This window comes from Monocercomonoides exilis (genome assembly GCF_001643675.1).
Source record: "Monocercomonoides exilis strain PA203 chromosome Unknown scaffold55-566112, whole genome shotgun sequence".
In the NCBI taxonomy this organism is placed as follows: domain Eukaryota; phylum Preaxostyla; order Oxymonadida; family Polymastigidae; genus Monocercomonoides; species Monocercomonoides exilis.
In genome coordinates, this window is record NW_027150600.1 from 340,873 (window position 1) to 357,519 (window position 16,647).

Sequence of the window (16,647 nt, forward strand, 5' to 3'; positions counted from 1 at the left end):
TTGGGAAATAAAGGAAGTTACGGAAGATACATGATTTTTATTTGAACAAGAGATGAAAACAAATTCGACTGATGTTTTATTGAATGAAGATGAAAAGAAGGAATTGTGTGAAGAACAAAACCTGCACAAAACTATGTAGAATTGTGGAATTAAATGCAGGGAGAGCAGTTTTTTGTCAAGGAAAGTGGCTGGCAATATCGAGGGAAAGACATTTATTACTTAAAACAGGCAAGAATTCAATGGAAAAAAGGAGAGCCCCAAAATATCAGTTTTATTTAGAAGGTTTTCCTGTTTCTCTGAATGCACAAGGCAGATATGCAAATGGATCTATTCCATTTGGCTTCAATGAATTAGAAATTCGACAAGTTCACCGATTTTGACAAGTGGTTTATTTTGCTTCGATTTGGAGTTGGCAGAGATTGACTGGAAGATAGAGTTTGGATGTTCTTTCGTTTGAGGGTCTTTCGTTTTTGCTCTGTTTCTTGGAAGCTTTTTGAAGCATCGGGTGTTTTGAAGGGCCAGCGATGGGAACCAGGCAACAGACAGGCAAGCCGAGTGTCAGAACTGCATTGGAGGTGGCTGCCCTTCCGTTTGTGCTTCTCTGCAACCACTTTTCAACTGCAAGCATCAGCCTTGCTCTTCATTTGTCCTCATCTTCGTCTTTGCCTTCGATATCCATTATTCAGGACGACCTGCAAATATCATCTGGGGAGCAGTATTCTTTTGGGCAAGCGGAGCAGCTGGAGGTGCCCTTCCATCAGCTTCATTTTGTCGTGCATCAAATGTGGCTTAATCTCAGAATGTTGTGTGTGCAGAGGATACGAACGCAGGCGAATCACAAGAAAATGCGTGTGGTGGCGGAGTGTGGGTGCACAGACGAAGCATGCACACTCGGCAAAAGAGGCACTTGATCGGGGGTAGCGCTTCATGCCCAGGAACGCACAACGAGGCGAATGTTTAGATGAAGATATATGTGTGTGCACATAACGGAAGAAGCTGGGCAGAGTGGCGGGCTGGTTGAATGGGAACAGGGAAAGGAGAGGCAGGACAGGAAGATGTGGCAGGGCGTTGTGAAAAGAGAGGTTGGGAATGGAGGGGGAGGTGAGAGAGAAGAGAGAAAGGATTTGAGGAATAAAAGAAAAGGAGGAAGGGGAAAAGTGCAGAATGAGGCATGGCTATTTAGCGTTTGGGGTGCCTTCTTTCCATCTTATTGAGGGTGCGGCATGGCAAGGTGGGGGAATCTCCTCTTCTGGTGGGGTCGAGGAGAAGGTGGAATTCTTCTGTTAAGAGCGGGAATGCTATCTTTATTGCAGTCTTCTGTGCGCGTATCAGTTGAAGTGGACAGGGCTTGGAGCTAATTGAGATGACAGTGATGACGCCGATGAAAAGAAAAAAGAAAAGAAAAGATGAAGGATGAAGGAAGAAGGAAGAAGGAAGAAGGAAGAAGGAAGAAGGAAGAAGGAAGAAGGAAGAAGGAAGAAGGAAGAAGGAAGAAGGAAGAAGGAAGAAGGAACTGGGATGACTATGATGAGATGGATGAAGAAACATTTGCAAATTGTCCGACACGAGGATACATGTCTCAGGAGAGATGTTTGCAGTTTGCACAAGTTGTGAACGCTTTCTATTCTGAAAGAGACTGTGGGAATTCTTCTGGACAACGCATGTTCTGGAGACAGCTGTGTATTGTGCTCTTCATGTGGCAAAAATGGATGCTGCCGCCAAAATTGCTTAATCATCCATCCCTCATGCTTGCCATCTCTGTATTCCTTGTTTCACACGACCGCTCACATAGCTTTTCGCAGGTCTTGTCATGCGTGATTGTCAGATAATCCGAGAGCCGACCTTCAAACAACTTCCAGCATATTCTGCTTCTCCATTTTCGAAGCGTGCTTTTGCGTTGAGAGTTCTGTGGGCAGATGCTGTTTGCAGCTGCACTTCAAGAGAGAAGCACGGGCACTCTTGAAGCACTTGGCTCCTTTGCCTGATTCTTGATCTACCCGAGACAGATTTTCGAAGATGTCTCTCTTCGAAAATCGCGTTCTTCCTCTTTCAAATGGCACATATGCCTTTGTTATTTTGGCATATATTATTATTCGCCTTCTTCGCATATATCAACTTTTTCGCCTTTTCTGTTGTGATCATCTTTTTTACGCTCATGTTTCCTTGTTCTTCATCCATTGCTTTCCAGATGAAGCCAACAAATATGGCGAGTGCCTTCGGGAAGAAAACCTCTTCAGGCGAATAACAACTGAATCCCAATGCTCCTTGATTGAAAGAGCATCTCCTCCCTATCCATTTCTCTTCCTGGTCTTTATTCTTGTTTTTGTTTCTGATTGTGGGTATTTCTTGTTCGGCAGCCAAGATTGGCAAAGAAGAAAAAGAGGAAGAAAGAGTCCATTTGATATTTTGGCAGGTGATGTTATTTTGTGAGAATCTTTTCATTGTTTCGATGGAGGATGTGCTGCATGGTGGAATCGATTTGGGAGGGAATTGAAGAGAAGAAAAAGAAAAGAAGAGGGGGGATGACAAAGATAATGATTTTTCCTGGTGATCTACCAAGCAAAGCACAGTTTGATTCTTCTTTGTTTCACCAAGCAAGCATTTGAATGAAAACTTCTTTCCTTCCAATGTTATCCACATTCTTGTTCGAATTATTCTTTCTGAAGAATTCAAACTGAAGAATCCATTCCTGGTTGCAACAAGCAAATTATTTATATGTCTATGCTCGTTTTGGCAATGATCGATATTTCTGAGGGAGGAGCGATCTGGATGGAGTGCCATGACGAGTGTGGTTTCTGAAGCATCAGGAGAGTGGAGCAGTCTTTTGCTGTGGGAAGGTCGAATGATCAGATTCAGATGACACTTGCTGTTTAGTGTTGCAAGCAGAGGAAGAAAATGAAAGAAGAAGAGAAGAAGAGAGGAGGAGGAGGAGGAAGAACATTTTGAGGGAAAGAGGAAGAAATGGGAAAGAAGATTTTGAGAAAATTGTTAATGTTGAGTGGAGATGTGGGGAAAGAAGAGGAAGCCAAAGACAGAAAATGAAATTTCGTGTGAGGAGCGAGGAAAGTGCGAGAAGGAAGAGAAAGACGCATGAGCGTTGCATCCGATGAATTTATGAACAGAGGATTTGAGTTTTCTCGTTTGATCCATTGCAATCATTTTATTTTATTTTATTTTATTTTATTTTATTTTATTTTATTTTATTTTATTTTTTTATTTTATTTTATTTTTTTGGTGTGTATGTGAGAAATATTTATTGATTTATATGATTTGGTTTTGGGAGATTTGAATTTTTGAGGGAACATTCAGCACCCATGCCAGCACATGGAGTTGGGAAAAGACAGATCAGGAGATGAGTGTGAAACGATGACAGAAGTGAGAAGTGAAATGAATATGATTGGGGATATTTGAAGGATTAATGAGGCGGATTGAAAAGAAGGGGATGATGAGACAGAAGAGAGAGAGGAAAATTGAAGAAATGGCTGAAGAAGGAGTCTGACAAGAATTTGAAAAAACGAAGGTATGAATTAGAAAATTGATTGAAAAGGAATGAATAGAGAGGAAAACGAGGAAAAAGGAATTTGAAGAGAGAATGTTTTGAGGAACATTTGAAGAAGAGTGGGAAAAAGGGAAGATGATGAATAATTTTTGAGGGGAAGTGGAAGTCATAAGTTGAGTTAAACCAAATATCATTGGAGAATGATGATAATTGTTGTTTAGTGTGTGGAAGGAAGGGGAGCGTGGTTGTGGTGAGAGGGTGCGTTGTGGAGATGGGGAAGGACAATGAGGGAGGGGCATTTGATCTGAGTGGGAGCATTGGGGTGTTGACAAACATCACATTGAAGGGGTGGAGAAGAGGGGGAGAAATATACTCTGGAAGGCTGTTTGGAGGGAAGGGATATGGAGGGGAGAAGGGTGGAAGTGAAGGCAAAGAAAAAGGAGGAGAAGGAGGAAGAGGAAAAGGAAGAGAAGGAGATGGAGATGGAGAAGGCATTGAAGGGAGTATTTCGGTGAGTGAATCACGATTCTCTTCTTTTTGTGTCTCATCAGCCCCATTCCTCTCATCGCCTTCCATTCCCCTAATATCCCTCTCTCATTTGACATTTTTCAACATCTCAACAGCAAATGATGCATGCTCACCTTCGACCGCAATGTCAACCAAAACCACTTGTATGATGATCAGTTGCTCATTTTCATCGGTTTGCGATGCATATGATGGAGGAATTGTCCCTTCTCTGAACAATCCCTATGCCTCTCTGACAGCCTCAAACACATCATTCATTGGATGCTGCCGGACAAGAAACGTTGTTTGCGAAGGAAATGCAGATAGAAAATTGAAGCCAGACAGACAGAATGAAACATTCAATGGAGCAAACACATTCACTTGGTGCGAATGGAGTGGCTCGAGGACAACAGGAGAAAGCGATTCCGTTACGGACGGGGTATCGAGTGGAGGGGCCATCTGCATGTACAATCTCAATTCTGGAGAACTAACAGTTTCGCATTGTCTGTTTAATAACTGTTTTGCATACAGCCGTGGGGGTGGGATTATGTGTCATACAATCAAATCTGTGCGTATCGAAAATAATGTGTTCAATGCCTGTACAGCACAAAACCATTACGGAGGAGGATTGTATGTGTATGGAATTTCAACATGTGTTCGGATCAGCGGATGTGAATTCCAGAATTGTAAAGCAAGTTATTATGGAGGAGGGCTTTATCTTGATAATTTTCAGGTTTCAGGATCTGGATGCATTGGAACAGAAAGTGGAGGAGGGGAGAGTGCGTGTGTGTTTGACTGCAGCTTCACTTCATGCTCAATAACAAATACTGGTGGTGGAGGTATGTTTTGTAAAACTGTTCCTGCCACGCAATTCAAAATGAGGAGCGTTCAGTTTATCTCATGTTCAGCATTTAGAGAGGGAGGGGGATTATGTTTGCATCCAAATCGAGCAACAGCACCTGATAATAAATTATATTGCTTCTTCTTATTTTTTCATGAATGCAGTTGCAGGGATGCAACTTATCCACGTGGACACGATGCAATATATTACGATAATAACAATTTGTACTTAGATTCTGGAAATCCATTCTATGAATGTTACACAACGAATGCAGATGACAGAAGGATGTGCTATGCCTACAACTACTCGAATGCAGGTGCCTGGACATTTCAGCACACGGAAAAGAAGGATTGGCTGAAGGATAAGACGATATATGTTTCGGTGAATGGAAATGATTCATATGAGTTGTGTGGGGCAAATACAACATTTCCGTGTCTGACAGTGAAGAAGGCGTTTGAGATGTGCGAAATACAGATAAGCTTGACAATAACGCTGATGGACGGGGATCATCAAAGCGAGGCAACAACAAATGAGATTGGAGAAAAGAAGATTTCGGTCATTGGGAAGGGAAGTGAAACAAGTTCGATTGGAACAGGAGCACTTTCATCACCATCAGCTGCAGGAGCGTTGTTCAGCGTGACGACAGGTCATTTGAGAATGAATCAGTTGAAAATTGATTGCAACTCAACAGAAGGAACTTCACCGAGTGTGGTTGTAGTGTCGTATAGAAGTGGAACACTTTCACTTGTGTCAAGAAGCGAGTTGGGCAAATTATAAATGGAGAAATATTTATTTATTTTATTAAAATTTCTTTTTGCTCGTTAAACAAAAAGAAGTGACTTATTTATTTTGTAATAATCAATTTTGTATGAATTTTATTTTTTTCTCCTGCATATTTAACAGGAAAATAGTTTTTGTTTTCTGTTTTAGTGATTGTGATTGTGATTGTGATTCTATTTTTGTTTTTGGAATTCTTTCTTTTCTTGATTATGCTCCATTTCCACTTTTTTGTTTCGTGTTGAAATGCTTTGTGCAGCGGGGGGGGGGGGAAAAAAAGCAAAAATAAAAAGTAAAACAGAAAGAAAATGTGTTGAAGAGCTCTTATGGCATTCACCAGAATCAAACATTGAAGATCTAGATTGACTTGCTCCAGTGATTTCTTTTCAGTGTCCATTTGTTGAACACAGAAAATGGTGATGGCTCTTTGTGTGTGAAAACCTGTGGAGCATGAGATGGCAAAGCTCCCAGCTGTGAAAAGACAAAGCTCATTCAAATTCGAATGGAGAATGAAAAACGCATCAGCGTTGGCAAAATGGTTTCCAATGTGAAAATGAAGTTTTTGTCTTTGACAACAAAATGGAAAACAATGAACAAACACATGCAACTTCTAATTAGAGTATATTTTCATTGAGTCCTCAAATATCACTTTGACATTTTTTTTTTTTGTTTGATTTTTTTTGAAACTTTGAAAATCTTTTTCTGTGGTCTTCAATTATTTGTGGTTTGAATCAAAAAAATAAATATTAACTTCTTCATGACAATTATTCACCACACTCTCACCTGTGATTTTTCGAAAAATTTATAAGTGTGAAAAGAAAATAGTAATAAGTTTTATAATAATTTTGGCTCAAGATCAAAGATTTACTTGTTTTCCCACTTATTTTTTATATCGGAGGTTTTGAGATTCAACATAACAACGCATCGTTTCATTTTCATAAACTGGATTTGTTTCTTGACTTTTTTATTGTCATTTCATGATTTACGCAAAATATCTGGGAGATTCTTTTTGAAATCATAAACATGTATTAATTTTTGAAGAGTTTGGATCAAATCCTAATTTCGATGTCGCTGACGTTCTTTGTTTTATTTTATTTTATTTTATTTTATTTTATTTTATTTTATTTTATTTTATTTTATTTTATTTTATTTTATTTTATTTTATTTTATTTTATTTTATTTTATTTTATTTTTTTCAAATGAATGTCCATTGTGCTTTTATTTGTGAACAACAACCAAAAATTACATGCAATCATCACTTTGATATTCTTTTTTGAAATAACTCGCCCTTTCAAGTTTTTATCTTCATTTTATTTTTCTTCATGAGAATATTGAAAATACTGCAAAAGAACATGACTTTTGTTTTGTGAAGAAAACACCAAAAATAGTTCACGATGACAATTAATTTATGCAGGTGAAATGATGATTTCTCATATTTTCTATGACAAAGAAAAGCAACATGTGAAGAAACACTTATTGTTATAAAAAGCTGACTGATCGAGAAATATCATTCTCTCACATTTAATATGTTTGAAAATACTGGTTTTGATATTGATGTGCAAGGGCTATTCTTTTTGAAAAGTCGCAAATGCCCAATATTTGGGTTTGATTAAACTAAATAGGAAGTTTTATTCCCATGTTGCAATTTATCTTGTTTCATCCATGAATCAAACTTGAACAAAATACCCATTTGTTGAAATAATATTGTAAATATAATAGTGAGAAAACAACAATGTTCAAATGTGAATAGGAAAATTGTTCTGTTTTTCAAGCCCAAATATTGGGCATTTGCGACTTTTCAAAAAGAATAGCCCTTGCACATCAATATCAAAACCAGTATTTTCAAACATATTAAATGTGAGAGAATGATATTTCTCGATCAGTCAGCTTTTTATAACAATAAGTGTTTCTTCACATGTTGCTTTTCTTTGTCATAGAAAATATGAGAAATCATCATTTCACCTGCATAAATTAATTGTCATCGTGAACTATTTTTGGTGTTTTCTTCACAAAACAAAAGTCATGTTCTTTTGCAGTATTTTCAATATTCTCATGAAGAAAAATAAAATGAAGATAAAAACTTGAAAGGGCGAGTTATTTCAAAAAAGAATATCAAAGTGATGATTGCATGTAATTTTTGGTTGTTGTTCACAAATAAAAGCACAATGGACATTCATTTGAAAAAAATAAAATAAAATAAAATAAAATAAAATAAAATAAAATAAAATAAAATAAAATAAAATAAAATAAAATAAAATAAAATAAAATAAAATAAAATAAAACAAAGAACGTCAGCGACATCGAAATTAGGATTTGATCCAAACTCTTCAAAAATTAATACATGTTTATGATTTCAAAAAGAATCTCCCAGATATTTTGCGTAAATCATGAAATGACAATAAAAAAGTCAAGAAACAAATCCAGTTTATGAAAATGAAACGATGCGTTGTTATGTTGAATCTCAAAACCTCCGATATAAAAAATAAGTGGGAAAACAAGTAAATCTTTGATCTTGAGCCAAAATTATTATAAAACTTATTACTATTTTCTTTTCACACTTATAAATTTTTCGAAAAATCACAGGTGAGAGTGTGGTGAATAATTGTCATGAAGAAGTTAATATTTATTTTTTTGATTCAAACCACAAATAATTGAAGACCACAGAAAAAGATTTTCAAAGTTTCAAAAAAAATCAAACAAAAAAAAAAATGTCAAAGTGATATTTGAGGACTCAATGAAAATATACTCTAATTAGAAGTTGCATGTGTTTGTTCATTGTTTTCCATTTTGTTGTCAAAGACAAAAACTTCATTTTCACATTGGAAACCATTTTGCCAACGCTGATGCGTTTTTCATTCTCCATTCGAATTTGAATGAGCTTTGTCTTTTCACAGCTGGGAGCTTTGCCATCTCATGCTCCACAGGTTTTCACACACAAAGAGCCATCACCATTTTCTGTGTTCAACAAATGGACACTGAAAAGAAATCACTGGAGCAAGTCAATCTAGATCTTCAATGTTTGATTCTGGTGAATGCCATAAGAGCTCTTCAACACATTTTCTTTCTGTTTTACTTTTTATTTTTGCTTTTTTTCCCCCCCCCCCGCTGCACAAAGCATTTCAACACGAAACAAAAAAGTGGAAATGGAGCATAATCAAGAAAAGAAAGAATTCCAAAAACAAAAATAGAATCACAATCACAATCACAATCACTAAAACAGAAAACAAAAACTATTTTCCTGTTAAATATGCAGGAGAAAAAAATAAAATTCATACAAAATTGATTATTACAAAATAAATAAGTCACTTCTTTTTGTTTAACGAGCAAAAAGAAATTTTAATAAAATAAATAAATATTTCTCCATTTATAATTTGCCCAACTCGCTTCTTGACACAAGTGAAAGTGTTCCACTTCTATACGACACTACAACCACACTCGGTGAAGTTCCTTCTGTTGAGTTGCAATCAATTTTCAACTGATTCATTCTCAAATGACCTGTCGTCACGCTGAACAACGCTCCTGCAGCTGATGGTGATGAAAGTGCTCCTGTTCCAATCGAACTTGTTTCACTTCCCTTCCCAATGACCGAAATCTTCTTTTCTCCAATCTCATTTGTTGTTGCCTCGCTTTGATGATCCCCGTCCATCAGCGTTATTGTCAAGCTTATCTGTATTTCGCACATCTCAAACGCCTTCTTCACTGTCAGACACGGAAATGTTGTATTTGCCCCACACAACTCATATGAATCATTTCCATTCACCGAAACATATATCGTCTTATCCTTCAGCCAATCCTTCTTTTCCGTGTGCTGAAATGTCCAGGCACCTGCATTCGAGTAGTTGTAGGCATAGCACATCCTTCTGTCATCTGCATTCGTTGTGTAACATTCATAGAATGGATTTCCAGAATCTAAGTACAAATTGTTATTATCGTAATATATTGCATCGTGTCCACGTGGATAAGTTGCATCCCTGCAACTGCATTCATGAAAAAATAAGAAGAAGCAATATAATTTATTATCAGGTGCTGTTGCTCGATTTGGATGCAAACATAATCCCCCTCCCTCTCTAAATGCTGAACATGAGATAAACTGAACGCTCCTCATTTTGAATTGCGTGGCAGGAACAGTTTTACAAAACATACCTCCACCACCAGTATTTGTTATTGAGCATGAAGTGAAGCTGCAGTCAAACACACACGCACTCTCCCCTCCTCCACTTTCTGTTCCAATGCATCCAGATCCTGAAACCTGAAAATTATCAAGATAAAGCCCTCCTCCATAATAACTTGCTTTACAATTCTGGAATTCACATCCGCTGATCCGAACACATGTTGAAATTCCATACACATACAATCCTCCTCCGTAATGGTTTTGTGCTGTACAGGCATTGAACACATTATTTTCGATACGCACAGATTTGATTGTATGACACATAATCCCACCCCCACGGCTGTATGCAAAACAGTTATTAAACAGACAATGCGAAACTGTTAGTTCTCCAGAATTGAGATTGTACATGCAGATGGCCCCTCCACTCGATACCCCGTCCGTAACGGAATCGCTTTCTCCTGTTGTCCTCGAGCCACTCCATTCGCACCAAGTGAATGTGTTTGCTCCATTGAATGTTTCATTCTGTCTGTCTGGCTTCAATTTTCTATCTGCATTTCCTTCGCAAACAACGTTTCTTGTCCGGCAGCATCCAATGAATGATGTGTTTGAGGCTGTCAGAGAGGCATAGGGATTGTTCAGAGAAGGGACAATTCCTCCATCATATGCATCGCAAACCGATGAAAATGAGCAACTGATCATCATACAAGTGGTTTTGGTTGACATTGCGGTCGAAGGTGAGCATGCATCATTTGCTGTTGAGATGTTGAAAAATGTCAAATGAGAGAGGGATATTAGGGGAATGGAAGGCGATGAGAGGAATGGGGCTGATGAGACACAAAAAGAAGAGAATCGTGATTCACTCACCGAAATACTCCCTTCAATGCCTTCTCCATCTCCATCTCCTTCTCTTCCTTTTCCTCTTCCTCCTTCTCCTCCTTTTTCTTTGCCTTCACTTCCACCCTTCTCCCCTCCATATCCCTTCCCTCCAAACAGCCTTCCAGAGTATATTTCTCCCCCTCTTCTCCACCCCTTCAATGTGATGTTTGTCAACACCCCAATGCTCCCACTCAGATCAAATGCCCCTCCCTCATTGTCCTTCCCCATCTCCACAACGCACCCTCTCACCACAACCACGCTCCCCTTCCTTCCACACACTAAACAACAATTATCATCATTCTCCAATGATATTTGGTTTAACTCAACTTATGACTTCCACTTCCCCTCAAAAATTATTCATCATCTTCCCTTTTTCCCACTCTTCTTCAAATGTTCCTCAAAACATTCTCTCTTCAAATTCCTTTTTCCTCGTTTTCCTCTCTATTCATTCCTTTTCAATCAATTTTCTAATTCATACCTTCGTTTTTTCAAATTCTTGTCAGACTCCTTCTTCAGCCATTTCTTCAATTTTCCTCTCTCTCTTCTGTCTCATCATCCCCTTCTTTTCAATCCGCCTCATTAATCCTTCAAATATCCCCAATCATATTCATTTCACTTCTCACTTCTGTCATCGTTTCACACTCATCTCCTGATCTGTCTTTTCCCAACTCCATGTGCTGGCATGGGTGCTGAATGTTCCCTCAAAAATTCAAATCTCCCAAAACCAAATCATATAAATCAATAAATATTTCTCACATACACACCAAAAAAATAAAATAAAATAAAAAAATAAAATAAAATAAAATAAAATAAAATAAAATAAAATAAAATAAAATAAAATGATTGCAATGGATCAAACGAGAAAACTCAAATCCTCTGTTCATAAATTCATCGGATGCAACGCTCATGCGTCTTTCTCTTCCTTCTCGCACTTTCCTCGCTCCTCACACGAAATTTCATTTTCTGTCTTTGGCTTCCTCTTCTTTCCCCACATCTCCACTCAACATTAACAATTTTCTCAAAATCTTCTTTCCCATTTCTTCCTCTTTCCCTCAAAATGTTCTTCCTCCTCCTCCTCCTCTCTTCTTCTCTTCTTCTTTCATTTTCTTCCTCTGCTTGCAACACTAAACAGCAAGTGTCATCTGAATCTGATCATTCGACCTTCCCACAGCAAAAGACTGCTCCACTCTCCTGATGCTTCAGAAACCACACTCGTCATGGCACTCCATCCAGATCGCTCCTCCCTCAGAAATATCGATCATTGCCAAAACGAGCATAGACATATAAATAATTTGCTTGTTGCAACCAGGAATGGATTCTTCAGTTTGAATTCTTCAGAAAGAATAATTCGAACAAGAATGTGGATAACATTGGAAGGAAAGAAGTTTTCATTCAAATGCTTGCTTGGTGAAACAAAGAAGAATCAAACTGTGCTTTGCTTGGTAGATCACCAGGAAAAATCATTATCTTTGTCATCCCCCCCTCTTCTTTTCTTTTCTTCTCTTCAATTCCCTCCCAAATCGATTCCACCATGCAGCACATCCTCCATCGAAACAATGAAAAAGATTCTCACAAAATAACATCACCTGCCAAAATATCAAATGGACTCTTTCTTCCTCTTTTTCTTCTTTGCCAATCTTGGCTGCCGAACAAGAAATACCCACAATCAGAAACAAAAACAAGAATAAAGACCAGGAAGAGAAATGGATAGGGAGGAGATGCTCTTTCAATCAAGGAGCATTGGGATTCAGTTGTTATTCGCCTGAAGAGGTTTTCTTCCCGAAGGCACTCGCCATATTTGTTGGCTTCATCTGGAAAGCAATGGATGAAGAACAAGGAAACATGAGCGTAAAAAAGATGATCACAACAGAAAAGGCGAAAAAGTTGATATATGCGAAGAAGGCGAATAATAATATATGCCAAAATAACAAAGGCATATGTGCCATTTGAAAGAGGAAGAACGCGATTTTCGAAGAGAGACATCTTCGAAAATCTGTCTCGGGTAGATCAAGAATCAGGCAAAGGAGCCAAGTGCTTCAAGAGTGCCCGTGCTTCTCTCTTGAAGTGCAGCTGCAAACAGCATCTGCCCACAGAACTCTCAACGCAAAAGCACGCTTCGAAAATGGAGAAGCAGAATATGCTGGAAGTTGTTTGAAGGTCGGCTCTCGGATTATCTGACAATCACGCATGACAAGACCTGCGAAAAGCTATGTGAGCGGTCGTGTGAAACAAGGAATACAGAGATGGCAAGCATGAGGGATGGATGATTAAGCAATTTTGGCGGCAGCATCCATTTTTGCCACATGAAGAGCACAATACACAGCTGTCTCCAGAACATGCGTTGTCCAGAAGAATTCCCACAGTCTCTTTCAGAATAGAAAGCGTTCACAACTTGTGCAAACTGCAAACATCTCTCCTGAGACATGTATCCTCGTGTCGGACAATTTGCAAATGTTTCTTCATCCATCTCATCATAGTCATCCCAGTTCCTTCTTCCTTCTTCCTTCTTCCTTCTTCCTTCTTCCTTCTTCCTTCTTCCTTCTTCCTTCTTCCTTCTTCCTTCTTCCTTCTTCCTTCTTCCTTCATCCTTCATCTTTTTCTTTTCTTTTTTTCTTTTCATCGGCGTCATCACTGTCATCTCAATTAGCTCCAAGCCCTGTCCACTTCAACTGATACGCGCACAGAAGACTGCAATAAAGATAGCATTCCCGCTCTTAACAGAAGAATTCCACCTTCTCCTCGACCCCACCAGAAGAGGAGATTCCCCCACCTTGCCATGCCGCACCCTCAATAAGATGGAAAGAAGGCACCCCAAACGCTAAATAGCCATGCCTCATTCTGCACTTTTCCCCTTCCTCCTTTTCTTTTATTCCTCAAATCCTTTATCTCTTCTCTCTCACCTCCCCCTCCATTCCCAACCTCTCTTTTCACAACGCCCTGCCACATCTTCCTGTCCTGCCTCTCCTTTCCCTGTTCCCATTCAACCAGCCCGCCACTCTGCCCAGCTTCTTCCGTTATGTGCACACACATATATCTTCATCTAAACATTCGCCTCGTTGTGCGTTCCTGGGCATGAAGCGCTACCCCCGATCAAGTGCCTCTTTTGCCGAGTGTGCATGCTTCGTCTGTGCACCCACACTCCGCCACCACACGCATTTTCTTGTGATTCGCCTGCGTTCGTATCCTCTGCACACACAACATTCTGAGATTAAGCCACATTTGATGCACGACAAAATGAAGCTGATGGAAGGGCACCTCCAGCTGCTCCGCTTGCCCAAAAGAATACTGCTCCCCAGATGATATTTGCAGGTCGTCCTGAATAATGGATATCGAAGGCAAAGACGAAGATGAGGACAAATGAAGAGCAAGGCTGATGCTTGCAGTTGAAAAGTGGTTGCAGAGAAGCACAAACGGAAGGGCAGCCACCTCCAATGCAGTTCTGACACTCGGCTTGCCTGTCTGTTGCCTGGTTCCCATCGCTGGCCCTTCAAAACACCCGATGCTTCAAAAAGCTTCCAAGAAACAGAGCAAAAACGAAAGACCCTCAAACGAAAGAACATCCAAACTCTATCTTCCAGTCAATCTCTGCCAACTCCAAATCGAAGCAAAATAAACCACTTGTCAAAATCGGTGAACTTGTCGAATTTCTAATTCATTGAAGCCAAATGGAATAGATCCATTTGCATATCTGCCTTGTGCATTCAGAGAAACAGGAAAACCTTCTAAATAAAACTGATATTTTGGGGCTCTCCTTTTTTCCATTGAATTCTTGCCTGTTTTAAGTAATAAATGTCTTTCCCTCGATATTGCCAGCCACTTTCCTTGACAAAAAACTGCTCTCCCTGCATTTAATTCCACAATTCTACATAGTTTTGTGCAGGTTTTGTTCTTCACACAATTCCTTCTTTTCATCTTCATTCAATAAAACATCAGTCGAATTTGTTTTCATCTCTTGTTCAAATAAAAATCATGTATCTTCCGTAACTTCCTTTATTTCCCAATTTCTATATAGTAATCAGCTCCATTTACATCGCATTGCTCCACAAAGCGGAGATTGGCCATTTCAACAATAACTCACATTCCTGCACTTTGGAGAGGATACAGACGGAAATATCTTCACAATCAATTGAACAATATAAATTACATACATTCTGTCTTTTTGTGTTATTGATGAAACTGTTGTGTTCCCCTTGGCCATCCAATCTCCAACAATCATCAGGCAGAATTTCAGAATTTTTGAATCTCCACCATTGTCTGTTGTCACACAGGAAATAATATTTCTAGCTCTACAGGTAATGCTCACTCACGGATTTCTCATTCTGTGAATGGAATATTCCAGTTCTTTCGAATCTGATGATCATTGAATCCATTATAAATAAAGACAAGAGAAAAAGTGTTGATTTGCTTGAAAATTTCTTTTCAAAAACATTAACATAAAAAGGATGGAGTGTGGGGTCCAATTTTTGTATTGACAAAGAGATTTTATTGCTGCTCATTATTGTTTCTATCTGGTTGTGTTTTGTTTTTCATGCAAATGTTCAAAATGAGAATTTTAGCTGGTTGCGCGATGGTTGTGGAAATGCAGGAGATGGCTGTCACCGAAAAGGACACTGGTTTGTTCACGTTGGATTTGTATTTGAGCATGTGATGAGTGGATTTATTTCTTTGTTTTTTTTAATAAAGAAGAATTATTTTCTGAGCTGGAGCATTGCACCGAAATTGTGCAGAAACAGAAAATTGTTACAATGGATGAAATGATCAGCGAAATGAATGGGGATATGTTTGAGTCCATTTTCACGACAGAACTGTTGGACAGATTGGACAGAATGATGAAAAAAGGGAGAATCGGAATGGAAAATGCGTGTGTTTGTTCCTGAAGCGAATGTCTTTCCTGGAAAAGTTCAAAGAGATAATGCTGTATCATCAGGAACATTGCAATCTGACACGACTTGCCTGCCAATCTGCCTGAGGTTTTTTGATGAAAAGATTGAAATAAGAGGAAGGCTTGGAAGAAGTGATTGTGGATGAGATGCATTTTGCAAGAGCAGCAAGAGAATTGGAAGAGCTGACAAGATGTGTTGATTGGAAGAAGAAAGAAGAGGAAATGAACAAAGATGAAGGGAAAGAAGTGCATATTATCATGAGATTACTCTTCGTATTATTTGATTTCTTTCACTCATGCAGATCATGGAATGAAGAACTTGTCAAACTTATCCGCAGCATTGTTCAGGTTTTTCGTGCAACCAAGAAGAATTATGGAGAAATGAGCATTGAATGCATCAAATTAATAAGAAGTGCAGCAGAGAGCGTTAGTGTGAAAGTTGAAGACTTGTTGAAAGGGGGAGCTATTAATGCTGTTTTGGAGGAGATTGGGCGACCGACATTGAATTACAAGATGGCATATGAATGCCTGAAACTTTTCTGAAAGTTTTGAGGAGATTGAAAGGAAAGGGGGTGACGAAGAGGAAGAAGCGAAAAGAAAGAGGAAAAGGAAGATGTTTGAGAAGTTGGAAGAAGAAGGATACGAAGATGCCATCACTTGTTTTCACTAAAGACTTAACTTTTTTTGTCGACATTTCCTTTTTGAAGCATCGCCAATAATTTCTGATTATTTTGTGCAACTGTGAGACAAGATTTCGAAAGTGTTTGATGCATTGCTTCTTCGTTTCAGAAAAGAGGAAAGAGTTGGAGAATGGATTTGAAGCAAAGATTTGAAGAATAAAGAAGGGAATAGAGCATGCTCTGAGCACAACAAAGACAAACAGCACATTCTTCATTCACATTTGTTGATTCTCTCTTCATCGATTATTTTCTACAGCATCTTCATTTTCTTCTTCCTCATCCACCAATTCAACAATAATTGCCATTTCCATAAGATTCCTCTTTCTCTTCTTCTTCTTCAATTGGTATATTTTTTGCCTTCTCGCAGCAGCACAGCCAGAGTTGGGATCAGCTGTTTCCCAAATGTTGAAGTCTGAGGCAAGGCCGGAAATCCAATGTTTGTCCTTCTTGATATTTTTTCAACAATTAAATAATTTC

General features: G+C 38.6%; 4 protein-coding genes across 4 annotated transcripts; 3 read left to right on the forward strand and 1 right to left on the reverse strand.

Annotated features, from left to right (window-relative positions):
* Window positions 1-524: 524 nt before the first annotated feature.
* Window positions 525-961, forward strand: MONOS_16283 (uncharacterized protein; the record flags this gene model as incomplete). The annotated part of the gene is made up of 2 exons (XM_067869197.1): window positions 525-746; window positions 800-961. 2 exons carry the CDS (start codon window positions 525-527, stop codon window positions 959-961), a joined length of 384 nt encoding a protein of 127 aa, XP_067720254.1.
* A 2,719-nt stretch (window positions 962-3,680) lies between these two features.
* Window positions 3,681-5,621, forward strand: MONOS_16284 (uncharacterized protein; the record flags this gene model as incomplete). The annotated part of the gene is made up of 3 exons (XM_067869198.1): window positions 3,681-4,002; window positions 4,123-4,935; window positions 5,077-5,621. The coding sequence occupies exons 1-3, from the start codon at window positions 3,771-3,773 to the stop codon at window positions 5,619-5,621; spliced, it is 1,590 nt and encodes a 529-aa protein (XP_067720255.1). The 5' UTR covers window positions 3,681-3,770.
* A 7,157-nt stretch (window positions 5,622-12,778) lies between these two features.
* Window positions 12,779-14,085, reverse strand: MONOS_18237 (uncharacterized protein; the record flags this gene model as incomplete). The annotated part of the gene is made up of 3 exons (XM_067871237.1): window positions 12,779-13,264; window positions 13,426-13,642; window positions 13,748-14,085. 3 exons carry the CDS (start codon window positions 14,083-14,085, stop codon window positions 12,779-12,781), a joined length of 1,041 nt encoding a protein of 346 aa, XP_067720256.1.
* A 1,051-nt stretch (window positions 14,086-15,136) lies between these two features.
* On the forward strand, window positions 15,137-16,033 carry MONOS_18238 (uncharacterized protein; the record flags this gene model as incomplete). The annotated part of the gene is made up of 3 exons (XM_067871238.1): window positions 15,137-15,221; window positions 15,292-15,469; window positions 15,793-16,033. The coding sequence occupies 3 exons, from the start codon at window positions 15,137-15,139 to the stop codon at window positions 16,031-16,033; spliced, it is 504 nt and encodes a 167-aa protein (XP_067720257.1).
* Window positions 16,034-16,647: the final 614 nt, after the last annotated feature.